Source organism: Macrobrachium nipponense, chromosome 30 (assembly GCF_015104395.2).
Source record: "Macrobrachium nipponense isolate FS-2020 chromosome 30, ASM1510439v2, whole genome shotgun sequence".
Taxonomy (NCBI): domain Eukaryota; kingdom Metazoa; phylum Arthropoda; class Malacostraca; order Decapoda; family Palaemonidae; genus Macrobrachium; species Macrobrachium nipponense.
The window spans coordinates 35,616,106-35,629,550 of record NC_087218.1 but is presented as its reverse complement, the minus strand read 5'-3'; the positions used below and the strand labels follow the sequence as shown (position 1 = coordinate 35,629,550).

The 13,445-nt window shown below is 39.3% G+C and overlaps 1 protein-coding gene across 1 annotated transcript in view; it reads right to left on the bottom strand.

Moving 5' to 3' along the window:
* The window catches only part of LOC135202112 (DNA replication ATP-dependent helicase/nuclease DNA2-like), a 94,982-nt gene that overhangs the window by 41,492 nt on the left and 40,045 nt on the right, over positions 1-13,445 (bottom strand). The window contains exons 4-7 of the mRNA XM_064231363.1: positions 8,793-8,937; positions 7,602-7,702; positions 7,156-7,308; positions 6,692-6,843 (exon numbers count right to left, since the gene is read on the bottom strand). Of these exons, the coding sequence (XP_064087433.1) occupies positions 6,692-6,843; positions 7,156-7,308; positions 7,602-7,702; positions 8,793-8,937 (551 nt within the window). The remainder of the gene's footprint in view (positions 1-6,691; positions 6,844-7,155; positions 7,309-7,601; positions 7,703-8,792; positions 8,938-13,445) is intronic.

The window sequence follows — 13,445 nt, the reverse complement described above, 5'->3', positions numbered from 1 at the left end:
AGACTGTGACGAGGAAGATCGTAGGGCTAAGCAAGAGGCTGAAACTAGATCTTGAACCTGATGATGTAACAGAGCTGCTGGCTTCCCATGGAGAGGAATTGTCTGCAGAGGACTTACTTGAACTTGAACAACAATGATTGAGGAGAGGAGGCGGCACCAGAGCCAAAACCCAGGTCATTAAACTGTGAAAGGCTTGTCAGAGGGTTTTACTCATCTGGAGAGAGCCTTGGCTCTTTTGAGGCAGAAGACCCTAACGTTTCTAGGTTTGACAAAATCAAGAGAGGAATCATGGATTTGGTGACTTTCTACAAGGAGACCCTGAAGGAGAAGCAGACGAAGAGAAGTGTGCAGTCCAGGCTTGACACTTTCTTTCACAAGTCTCCAGTACCACCACCTCCCACTCCTAGTCCTGGTAAGGAATTCTGAACTGTTTACTAATTTATGTGTTTACATAGTGTACATATTAAAATGTGTTAATTTTTTAATGTAACAACTAAATGTAAGAGTAAATTGTAACTTCATTAATTTTCATCATTTGTAATTTTATTGCAGAAGTGGTGACAGTTCCAGATCCCCCTGTACTACCTGTGACAGTTCCAGATCTCCCTGTACTACCTGTGACAGTTCCAGATCTCCCTGTACTACCTGTGACAGTTCCAGATCTCCCTGTACTACCTGTGACAGTTCCAGATCCCCCTGTACCTGGACCCTCTGTATCAGCCCGCCCACCTGTAACGTGTACAATCAGGTAAGCAATTTCATTTTTCTCATTTTCATGTTGGAAATTGTTTACACCCTACATACATACGTACACTAACTTACATAGTGGTACAATGTGTTTGATGTTGCATAACCTTATTATTTTTTTTTTTTTTTTTTTTCATTTCAGACCCCTTTGATAGTGACAGTGACCCAGATGAACCTGAGCCTTTCCATGGTTTTGATGCCTCGCCCTATACATCAGTAAGGAATCCTTAACAAATTTGTATAAAATGTTTTATAAATTGCTAATAGAAATTTTATTAAAAGTGTACATATGCTACAATTACATCCACCTTATAATATATTTATGTACCCTATCATTCTTTCCAGATCTAGATGTTCCCTCATCAGTTGATACGAGTATCACCTCTCCAGAGCCCAAATCAGTTGATACGAGTAGTATCACCTCTCCCATTCCTTCAGGTAAAAGAATTCTTCATTTTTTATATTGAACATACGTATTACACACTACATATGTCCAAACAGTAATAACATGTGCAGTAGTTACAGTAGTAGTAACTATCATTTATATATTTTTTATCATTCCAGACTCCAAGCACCTGCCCATCCCACTCCATAGCCCAGCCACCCACTCTCATGTACCATATGGCCATCCCAGTAAGCAAGCCAACCACTAGAATTTGGTAAGGACATTTTTTTTTATTAATGTTTTATTATTACATATGTAATAACCATGTTATGTATGTAACATACATACTACAGTATAATCATATGTACTATTACATTATCATTCCAGACTGGCATGCACCTGTGACTTACATAAACCAGACCTCTACATAGCCTACATGTCTTCATTTTGCTGAAGGTAAGGAATTCTCAGTTGTGTTTAATGTTTGCATACGTACAATAAATTTTGTACACCTAAGTGGTTACATACTGTCCTTTAATATTAATTCTTCATTCCAGACTGCCCATCATCCTAGCCTGTTATCTGTGATAAAGCACATGAAGTTAGGTTTGGAATGCATCCTTATCATGAATGCTCTACACCTCCACCTCCATCTCCCACAACCTAGGTAACAGCTTTGAGACTCACTAAAAGTTGGTAAGTTATGTAAGGAATTTCTAAATTAAGTTTTATACTACGTACATGTTATATGTGATATTAAACCACTGTATGGTGCATATTACTGTATGTAACTTACTCTGCATAGAGGACTTACTGACAAAATTATTTTTTGTACATTTCCAGAGTCCCCACCTTGAATGATGTAGGCTATGGGGCCACATAAGACTTTGTCCATCCAGGGTTACATTGAACGACAACTTTAACTAAAAGTAAGGAATTAATTAACATACATTAACTCTTTTAGTACTCTTGATATATCTACAGTAATTAACATATTGCATTCACAACTTTCTGTAGTGTATATTTTGTACACTAATTTTGTTACCTTTTCCTTCCAGAACCAACATTTTTCACACAACTCCAGGTTGTTACTAACAAATTACTACAAGTGTCATCAAGGGATAACTACAAGTAGAAGCACCATTTTTGGATGGAAAAAACCCTTCAGGAAAGTATACGTATCACATGTAACATGTAGTGTAACAAGTATGAACAGTAAGGTTTTTAAATACAGTAGTATTACATACGTACATAACTTTTTTTACAGGAATTTCCAACCAAGTTTGATTATGTACATACATGTTTACCACTGTACGTATGGTTTACTGTATGTAACTTACTAAACATACATACATGACTTAACTTTGATACTTTTTTGGTACATTCCAGAAAACCAGGACCCCCTCCAAGATGCAGGCTATGGGGCCACATAAAAACTTTGTCCAGGGTTACTACATAACATAGCACGACAACTGTAAACTATGTACTACTGTACTAAAGGTAAGGAATTATACATAGTAGTAAACATACATTAAGTAAGTTTTTATACGTACATACTAAAAAAAAAAGTGACCAAGATCTCTCACATGGATAAGTGATCAAGGTTCCCTCATGGAAGTTACATACTGTACACTCCCTTGCTGAACAGGGGGTGTTAGACCATCATTTACAATATGCATACCAGTTGATATTAAACCACTGTATGGTGCATATTACTGTATGTAACTTACTATGCATAGAGTACTTACTGACAAAATTATTTTTTGTACATTCCAGAACCCCGTGAATGATTTAGGCTATGGGGCCACATAAGACTTTGTGCATCCAGGGTTACATAGCACGACAACTTTAAACTAAAGGTAAGGATTAATAAACCATACATTAACTAAGTTTTATACATGTTTATATATGTGATATTAAACCACTGTATGGTGCATATTACTGTATGTAACTTTACTATGCATAGAGTACTTAGTGACATCTAATTATTTTTTGTACATTCCAGAACCCCCTGAATGATGTAGGCTATGGGGCCACATAAGACTTTGTGCATCCAGGGTTACATAGCATGACAACTTTAAACTAAAAGTAAGGAATTAATTCACATACATTAACTTTTTTACTCTTGATATAACTCAAAGTAAGGAATTATAAACTAAAAGTAAGGAATTAATTAACATACATTAACTCTTTTACTCTTGATATCTATAATTTACATATTGCATTCAGGACTTTGTGTAGTATTTTGTACTAATTGTGTTATACTTTTACCTTCCAGAGCTACCAGACTGGGATTTTAGTGTACTCCAGGATCTACCAAAGGATTACATACGTACTACGTAGTGTACAGTGCATAATAGTGTTTAGTGTATAATCTAACCTAAGGATTAAGTGTAGTACATTGTGCTTTATAGTGTCACAAGAGTTTAATAAAGAATTATACCTTCAAGAACCATCCTTTGCCATTGAAATAACCACACTACACATCATGCAATACTTGCATGTCACACAGGTAAGGTCTCTCTAACTTTTTCTTAGTTTAAGGCATATTTCCAAGTGTCGTTCCGTCTTACGACGCGCCTCAAGAACGGAACCCCCGTCATAACCCGGGGACTGCCTTATATATATGAAAAATGAAAAAGAATACTGCGCTTGCGATTTCACTTCATACAAATAAAAAGGGGAAAGGATCAATTTCCGGGTAAGAGCGGAAACTGATCCAAAATGAGTATTGCTACAATCAAAATAAATATATGAAAATGAAAAAGAATACTGTACTTGCGATTCCACTTCCATACAGAATAAGTTTTCGTGCCGAGCGCATTCGCTCGGCAACGAGCATACAGGTCAAAAAAAAAAAAATAAATGAAAAGGCACTTACGTACTTATGATTTTCATCTACACATTTTCAACCAAAATATAAGCTCGGAGCGAAGCGCTCTCCCGCCCTCGGCACTGAGCATACACAATACGAGGATCATTTCTGGGAAAATGAATTCCCGCACTTACGCCCTTCAATCCTCCCCCCGGCACTCGGGTAATCGGAGGGCGTGGAGAAACCAAGATCCTTTAATTCACAATTGAATTCATGGAAATAAATATGAAATGATTGTACTTACAATTCAGTTTCACTAGATAAATAGAAAAAAAAAAGAAAAACAACCATGCGAAAGCAACAACGATGAAGCGGGCAGAGAGCGATGATACACGTCTACACGCCAGCAGGCCGAAAGCAAAAGTGGTTTGTTTACCTCCCAGTCGCGCGCGCGCGCCTGTCGGACAAGCAGTTAACTACCGAACCCCTTGTTCGAAAGCTTACGACCTATCCAGCTGCCGCTAGTACCTTCCTATTGTAAAAGGACCGAAGGTTTGTATGCCGTGTCGGAACAATGCCAAAATTTCAACCTTCAGTTCACTTTGACTCTACTGAAATGGTCGAAAAACGCAATTGTAAGCTAAAACGCTTATATTCTAGTAATATTCAAGCATTTACCTTCATTTGCAACAAATTGGAAGTCTCTAGCACAATATTTCGATTTATGGTGAATTTATGAAAAAATAACATTTTCTTTACGTCCGCGTGGTAACTCTTCCGAAAAAATCATCACATGATTGTGGTAATGTTTGCACCATTTTAAATTAGCGTTACATAAAGTTTTTATATATGAAAATGTGCGCAATTTCATGTAGAATACAACAAAAAATAATTGAAGGTTGTAGCTTTTCTCATTTTTGAAATATTTGCATATAAATCACGATAAATAGAAAAATAACCACGTTCGGTCAACTTTGACTCTCCGAAATGGTCGAAAAACGCAATTGTAAGCTAAAACTCTTACAGTCTAGTAATATTCAGTCATTTATCTTCATCTTGAAACAAATTCGAAGTCTTTAGCAAAATATTTAGATTTACGGTGAATTTAAAAAAAAAAATCTTTCCTTCCCTCCGCGCGCGGATTCTCTGCCACAAATCTCCGAAATGCGTACGTCCTATTCTTGGAATATTTGCTCCGTTTCATATTAGGCATTTCATAGAGTTTTATATATGAAAATGTGCGCAATTTCATGTAGAATAAAACGAAAAATATTTGAAGGATGTAGCTTTTCTTATTTCCGAAATAATTGCATATAAAAAATATATATATATAAAAAATTCGACATTCGGTCAACTTTAACTCGTCAGATATGGTCAAAAACTGCAATTGTAAGCTAATACTCTTACAGTATAGTAATATTCAATCATTTGTCTTCATTTTGAAAGAAATTGGAAGTCTCTAGGACAATATTTAGATTTATGGTGAATTTTTGAAAAAAATATTTGTTTACGTCCGCGTTACGAATTCATGCATTATTTTGTGATAATATTTTCTCTGTGTTGCTTTTATCGTTTTACAATGTGTTATATACCAAAATGATCGCAATTTAGTGTACATTACAACGAAAAAAAAGTACCTTGTTACCTTCAACCGTTTTGCGCACAGCGCGATTTGAATACAATTATATATGAAATTTCGTTTTTGCGCTATCATATATCGCATTATTTATATATGATAATGATAATTTTTTCATTTCTGATGGTTGCATACTAAACTTTAGCCAATGACAAAAAAAGGAGCCAAAAATGAACTCTTAATCTTGAAAACTAAGCGCGCTGTGATTTTTTGAAAAAAATATTTTTTCCGCTTCCGCACTCACTCTGAAACACCTCCCGCACACGGGAGACAATTTTTTTTTTACCGCTTCGGCATAAGAGGGTTAAAAGACATTCATAAATTTTACCAGTTATACATGTTTTTTTCTGATAAATAAATTTACTTTATTTTGTAAAATTATAATGACAGCTCATACCATACCAATACAGACAGAAACTAAAATCAGTTACAAATTCTGAGCATATTTGTTGTAAAATATTTAGGTAAAATTACTGGGATCAAAGATGCAGTATTAACTTTTTTAATTATATATGTCTTTCTAATATTTCTTTGCACTTTTTTTTTTTTTTTTTTGCAAAATTACAATTAAAACTGACATACTATCATAAAAGATATGAACTAAATCCAACAGCAACCCCTGGGTATATTTACGAGCAAATTAATAAAAAATGCCATGTGAGAGAGAGAGGTAGTACATGCTCCCTTGAAGTCAAGATCACAACTAAGTCATGAGCTGCTTGCTTCTTGATCTTGGCTAGTCTAAAAATTGCCATTAGTGAATTTATGGGCTATAGAAATATTGAAAATACTTTCCTGCCTGATTCCTTCAAATCAATGGAGAGTAATATTGAAGCTCACGATGAGTGGGTCTGTCTGCCACCCAAAACCTGTTATGTATTGCTACATATGAGGGGTTAAAGAATAAAAAACTTTCTTTCTAACCTAAAATACGACACCATTACCATCCACATTTTTAGGTGGATTTTTCCCAGTGTGGGATCAGACTTTAACCGAGTTCTCTCCACTTTAGAATAAGACCTTTTCCAACCAAACATTGGACATAAAATACAAAGCAATAAGGAGTTAAAATTTCCTCAAAGTAGGCACTAAATGTATTTTTACTCACCAGTGCCAGGAAAGCCCTTAAGAAGGCTATAATCATCTGCCATCAGTGTCCTAAGAACTGCACGCTGCTGGATTTTGTTCAGCCGCTTCAAGATGTGCTTCCCTTTACTCACAACCTCTTGTGGAAGGCCTTTCTTGAAGGATGGTACAGTTCTGAAATCCAAGGAAGGAAATGTAGGTGATTCTGAAGAGAGATGACAAAAAAGTGCTTTGATTCAAGGCTGGAGGAGGCAGGACGGTCATAATTAGCTAGGGGATGTGGTATTCGATAATAAGAATACAGTCTGCAATCTCAAAAATCATAATGTTTTGGCACACTGGTACAAATACCTAGATGGCAACCAGAAGGAATAAACATGTCCTGGATAAAGGGCATAAATAAGGACTTGGAAAAAAATGGATACAAACAGAAAATACCCAAGAGTCAAGAGTGGAAGGAACCTAGAAAACACAAAATCAACTTACTTGTCAATAATCAGTGACCTTAAAACAGTGGCCCTTGGGGTGTCCATCAAAAGCCTGGCAATATTTGTGAAGTTAATACTCATTGTGTTCTGGTACTCACACCGGTCAACAGAAAAAATTTTGCTTCGCCAATTGGGATAGTCGTTCAGATTTCTGTGAATAAAATGAGAAATTACATTATACTGGGATGAACATGTAACATCATTAATATGTCCATTTTAACCAAATAGAAAATAAGAAAATAATTCAAGTAGTATCTACATTACAGACATTAAAATTATAAATAATGTGAGGAAAACAACCTGACAGCTCAAAACATGTTAGTAAGCATGTGAAGAGTACACATTAGCTCCATGCAGTAAAATTAAGAATGCATATCAGACACTATAAGTACTTTGAACAGAGGTAGACTTGAAAACTATGAGATAAACAAGTCTGATGCTTACCGGTCCATGATGACACAAACTCCTCCATTTCTGAAGCTTGAAATAACTCCTAAACATAGAGCAAGTTCAGTCTGAGATGAAATTACAACACTCTCTGAAGCCTGAAAGCAAAAAATTAATTTTAAGTCTTGTAGTATACTGTAAATTTGAATGAACAACCTATAAATTTTAATTCTTAAACATTGCTAACAAAGCAAATGACTTTTTGGGAACTTCTTGGACATGGAACGTGAAAGAATATGGAACTTAATTAGTACAGTAACAGATTTGGAAGCAACATGACAAAGGCGCGTTTGAAAGCTGTGTGTAACCCAAGAGGGAAAAGTAGACTGAAAAACATAAGATGAAAAATGACATCAGATTGAAAATATTCTGTAGAGAATAGAAGAATGCTTATAAACATTATACTTGCCCCATTGTCCACAGACAAGAACCTCTCACAATAACAGCTGTATATCCAAAAGTCTACTGGCAGCCTTCTCGCAATAAAAAAAATAGTACTGGTGGTAAAATAAAAGTTTGTCTTTTGTATGAACACCATGTGCCTCCTAGCAACATACACGCCCATTAATTTTAATAATTGTCATTAGCAGTTATAATTTCTGCTAATGAATTACATCATGTTACACCTTTAGTCCATAAACAACTATGCATATCATAACAATGTAAAACCCAAAACTGCAATAACTGTGCGCAAAATGGTATTAGGTTAACAAGGAACACATCCATGGTATATAAAACAGCAAGACACATTATGGGCATATACACACACTGCATTAAACAGCAAGGCACACACTCACCAAAGCCACTATACAGACTACACAACACATCCTTGATCACAGGTAACAAACCAAAACTAAGCGGCCAATGTGAGGTCCCACTAGCAAATGAGATTCCTAAAGCAGTGCGAGACCCAACAGGAGACCACAGTCCTGAGGATATCCACATTCAAATCACTAAAATAAACCTGTACACAGTACTTTTAACATAAAAAACAATAGCAACCCCCAGATGGTACATATTCAATTAATAATAGTAGTGACCACAATCTAATTTGCTGTTAAAATTCATGATCACAATAATGTACAAAAATCACCTATTCCAAATTTCAACCATTTGTCTAACTTAAAAGCTCAACCAAAGTTTGATATCCATTTCATCATTTAAAAATATCGAACAAAAAGTGTATACCTGGAGGCCAACATCTTCCAAATTCACATGGTTAGGGTGACAAGGGGAACGAATGAAAGTATGGAGAAAATAACCTGCTTCGTATTCTTGAACCTCACAACTTGAGTCTAGTATCAATGAGGATAGGCAGTCACCTGAAGCTTCCCTGAAACAAAATTACATGTATACAATCAAAAATTTCAAAAAAATTTTGTTCAAGAAATAAAGAAGCATAATCTACTTATGCTGTACTATCTCCTTAACTACTCATTTACAAAATAACAATTTGTCGAAAAATGATATTGTTAAGATACAATAAAGTTTGTTCATACTTACCTGGCAGATATATATACTATAGCTGTATTCTCTGAAGTCCGACAGAATTTCTAAAAACTTACGACACACATAGTGGGAGTAGGGTGGTTAGTACCCATTCCCGCCGCTGGGAGGCGGGTATCAGGAACCATTCCCATTTTCTATCAGATTTCTATCTCCACTGTCTCCTGAGGGGAGGTGGGTGGGTACTTAAAATATATATATCTGCCAGGTAAGTATGAAAAAACTTTATTGTATCTTAACAATATCATTTTGTTCATGAAACTTACCTGTCAGATATATATATAGCTGAATCCCATCTTTGGCGGTGGGAGAGACAGAAAAGGATTTTAGGAAACATATAAATGTAGATGATTGACATCTTGGTTCCTTACCTGTTAGCATAGCTGACTTCGTGATTACTGTCACCCAAGCCTGCATCTGCTTCACTAGAGTTACCAACAAGGTAGTGACCTGTGTAGTTGGTGCGCTCTAGATGATCTGTCAACGGGGACGAGACCACAATGTGACTAGACCATGACAATACTTCTGAGGGCAACGAGGCAAAACCACCACCTAAGTTAGCCTGACAAAATACTCCCATATACCAAAGGCTAAAAGAAGGGACGGAACCGCAATTCGGTCGGCCGACCCTACAACCATAAACATGTTATTGTTATAATACAATTAAGTTTGTTCATACTTACCTGGCAGATATATATATAGCTGTATTTTCTGACGTCCGACAGAATTTCAAAACTCGCGGCACACGTAGAGGGCGGCCAGGTGGTAGTACCCATTCCCGCCGCTGGGAGGCGGATATCAGGAACCATTCCCATTTTCTATTCATATTTTATCCATGCCACTGTCTCCTGAGGGGAGGAGGGTGGCACTCTAATTATATTATCTGCCAGGTAAGTATGAACAAACTTAATTGCATTATAACAATAACATTTTGTTCATGAAACTTACCTGTCGATATATATATATAGCTGAATCCCACCTTCGGTATAGGTGGGAAGAGACAGAATAGGATTTTTAGGAAACTTAATTAAGTTAGATGATGTACATCTTGGTTCCTTACCTGTTAGCAAAGTAGACTCTGTGATTACTGTCCACTCAAGCCTGCTTCTGCTTTAATCAGAGTTGCCAGCCAGGTGGAGACCTGTAGTGCTGGTGCGCTCTGGATGCTCTGTCAACGGGGACATGACCTCAACGTGACAAGACCATCGAGCCAAACATATGAGGGCTACGAAGCAACTGACCACCACCTGACCAACTAACCAAAAACCCCTGACAGTTAATCTAAAGAATGGGAGATTTTCACAGAAGATCTCACCATCAACCAAAAAACACAACAATAAAACTAACCTATTCTAAGCTAAGGGATAGGGAGAGAGCTACCTTCAGCCCCCAAAACTGTGTCCGCAGAAATGTATGGCCCCAAAGAACTACAGTTCTCGTAAATCGTTCTCACATCCCGAAGGTAATGTGAGGCGAATACGGAATTGCTCCTCCAAAAGGTGCTATCAAGGATATCCTTGATAGACATATTCCTTTGGAAGGCAAGAGAGGTAGCTACGGCTCTGACTTCGTGAGCTTTCATTTCTTGTAAGAGGCTCAAATCAGTCTTCTGGCAAGATGAATGAGCCTCTTTAATGACGTCCCTCAGAAAGAAAGGCCACAGCATTCTTTGACAAAGGCAATTCTGGTCTTTCCACCGAGCACCAGAGATTACCCGAGGGACCTCTTACCTCTTTAGTTCTGTGAATATAGAACTTGAGAGCCCTGACAGGGCACAGGGCTCTCTCTGGTTCTTGACCCACGAGACTCGACATACCTTTGATCTCAAAGCTCTTGGGCCAAGGGTTAGACGGGTTCTCATTCTTAGCCAAGAAAGTTGGACTCAATGAGCAGACAGCGTTGTCCCCCTTGAAGCCCACTTGGCTACTGAACGCTTGGATTTCACTAACTCTCTTCGCCGTCGCCAGAGAAGTTAGAAAAGCGCTTTCTTTGTCAAGTTCCGTAGAGAACGCTTTGTGGAGAGGCTCAAAAGGACTTGACATTAAATGTTTAAAGAACCACATCGAGGTTCCATGAAGGCGGTCTCGCTTGTGGGAATCTTGGTGGTTTCAAATGATCTCAAGAGGTCGTGGAGATCCTTGTTGTCAGAGAGGTCCAGTCCTCTGTGTCGAAATACGGCTGACAACATACTCTTATATCCCTTAATGGTCGGGACTGCCAATTTTTGCACATTTCGTAGGAAAAGCAAAAAATCGGCTATCTGGTTCACAGAGGTCGTGGAAGAGGAAATTCCCTCCTTTCTGCACCATGCCCTGAAGGAGGCCCACTTTGATTGGTAAACAGCTCTTGAAGAGGCTCTTCTAGCATTAGCGATTGCTCTCGCAGCTGGCCAACTTTTCGATAGTCTGAACGCAGTCAGATCCAGAGCGGAGAGGTTTTGGTGATACCTTTCGAAGTGAGGCTGTTTGAGTAGATCTCTCCTCCAGGGCAACGTCCTTGGGAAGTCCACAAGGAATGTCATGACCTCTGTGAACCATTCTCTTGCTGGCCACATCGGGGCGATCAGGGTCAACCTTGTCCCTTCTGAAGCTGCGAACTTCCTCATGACTTCCCCCATGATCTTGAATGGAGGAAAAGCGTAAAGGTCTAGGCCTGTCCAACTCCAGAGCAATGCATCCACAGCAATTGCTCCTGGATCCAGGACCGGGGAGCAATACAGAGGAAGCCTCTTCGTCCTCGACGTCGCGAACAGGTCGACTAGAGGACGTCCCCACAACTTCCATAGTTGTTGACACACTTCTTGGTGTAAGGTCCACATCTGTTGGCAGGATTTGATCTTGTCGACTGAGAAGGTCCGCCCTGACGTTCTGTACCCCTGCGACGAATCTCGTCAGGATCTTGATCTGCTTCACATCTGCCCATAGCAGAACTTCCCTTGCCAGGTGAAAAAGGGATCCGGAGTGAGTTCCTCCCTGATTCTTTAGATATGCAAGGGCTGTGGTGCTGTCCGAGTTGACTTGGATGGACTTTGCCTGTCCACTTTTGTCTTCAAAGAACTGCAGCGACAGTAAGATCGCTGCTAGTTCTTTCACATTGATGTGCCAGGCTACCTGTTCCCCTCTCCAGGAGCCTGACACTTCCTCCCCTCCTAGTGTTGCTCCCCAACCGGAAATGGAAGCGTCTGAAAACAACACTAGGTCGGGGCTCAGAAGATTTAGGGATAAGCCCTCTCGCAACTTCTGAGGGTCGAGCCACCATCTTAAGTGGCCTTTCACTGTATTTGAGATCTTCAAGATCGCATTCAGATCCTCCTTGGCTTTCCATTCTTCCGCTAGGAAAAATTGAAGAGGCCTGAGGTGCAGTCTTCCAAGGAGACAAACTTTTCCAGCGAGGAAATGGTGCCCAGCAGACTCATCCACTCCCTCGCCGAGCAAGTCTCTCTCCCTAGGAAGGCTGAGACTTTCTCTAAGCCTAGACGCTGACGTTCCTGGGACGGAAACGCCCGAAAAGCCACTGAATCCATCTGAATCCCCAGATACACGATGGACTGTGTCGGGGTCAGATGTGACTTTTCGGAGTTGACTAAAAGTGCCAGGGACTTTGCTAAGGCTAAAGTTGACTGAAGGTCCTTCAGACATTTTCCTTTCAACGACGCTCTGATCAACCAATCGTCGAGGTATAGGGATATACTGATCCCTGAAGAATGTAACCACCTCGCTACATTCTTCATTATTACGGTAAAGACCATCGGGGCCGAGCTGAGACCGAAACAAAGGGCTCTGAATTGCCATACTCTGTTTCCTAAGACGAATCTCAGGTACTTCCTTGAAAGAGGGTGGACGGGGACGTGAAAGTACGCATCTTGCAGGTCTAGGGACACCATCCAGTCGCCAGGTCTCAAGGCTCCTAGCACTGACTGAGACGTCTCCATCTTGAACTTGCTTTTTTCTACAAAAAGATTGAGCCTGCTTACATCCAGGACTGGGCGCCAACCCGACGACTGCTTCGGTACCAGGAAAATCCTGTTGTAGAAGCCTGGTGACCCCAGGTCCACGACTCGCTCCACCGCTCTTTTTTTGATCATCTGATCTAAAAGATCGAAAAGGATGCGTTTCTTCTCTCCCTGATAAGACGGGGAAAGGTCTCTGGGAGTTGATGTTAGAGGAGGAGGATGCAAAAAGGGGATCTTGTACCCTTGCTCTACGATCTTGAGAGTCCAAGGGTCCGCCCCTCTCTGTCTCCATGCATCCGCAAAAAACTTCAGTCTGGCCCCGACTGGCGTCTGAAGGACATGTTCTTCATTTGGCTGATTTAGGTTTAAAGGAAGCTCTTCCT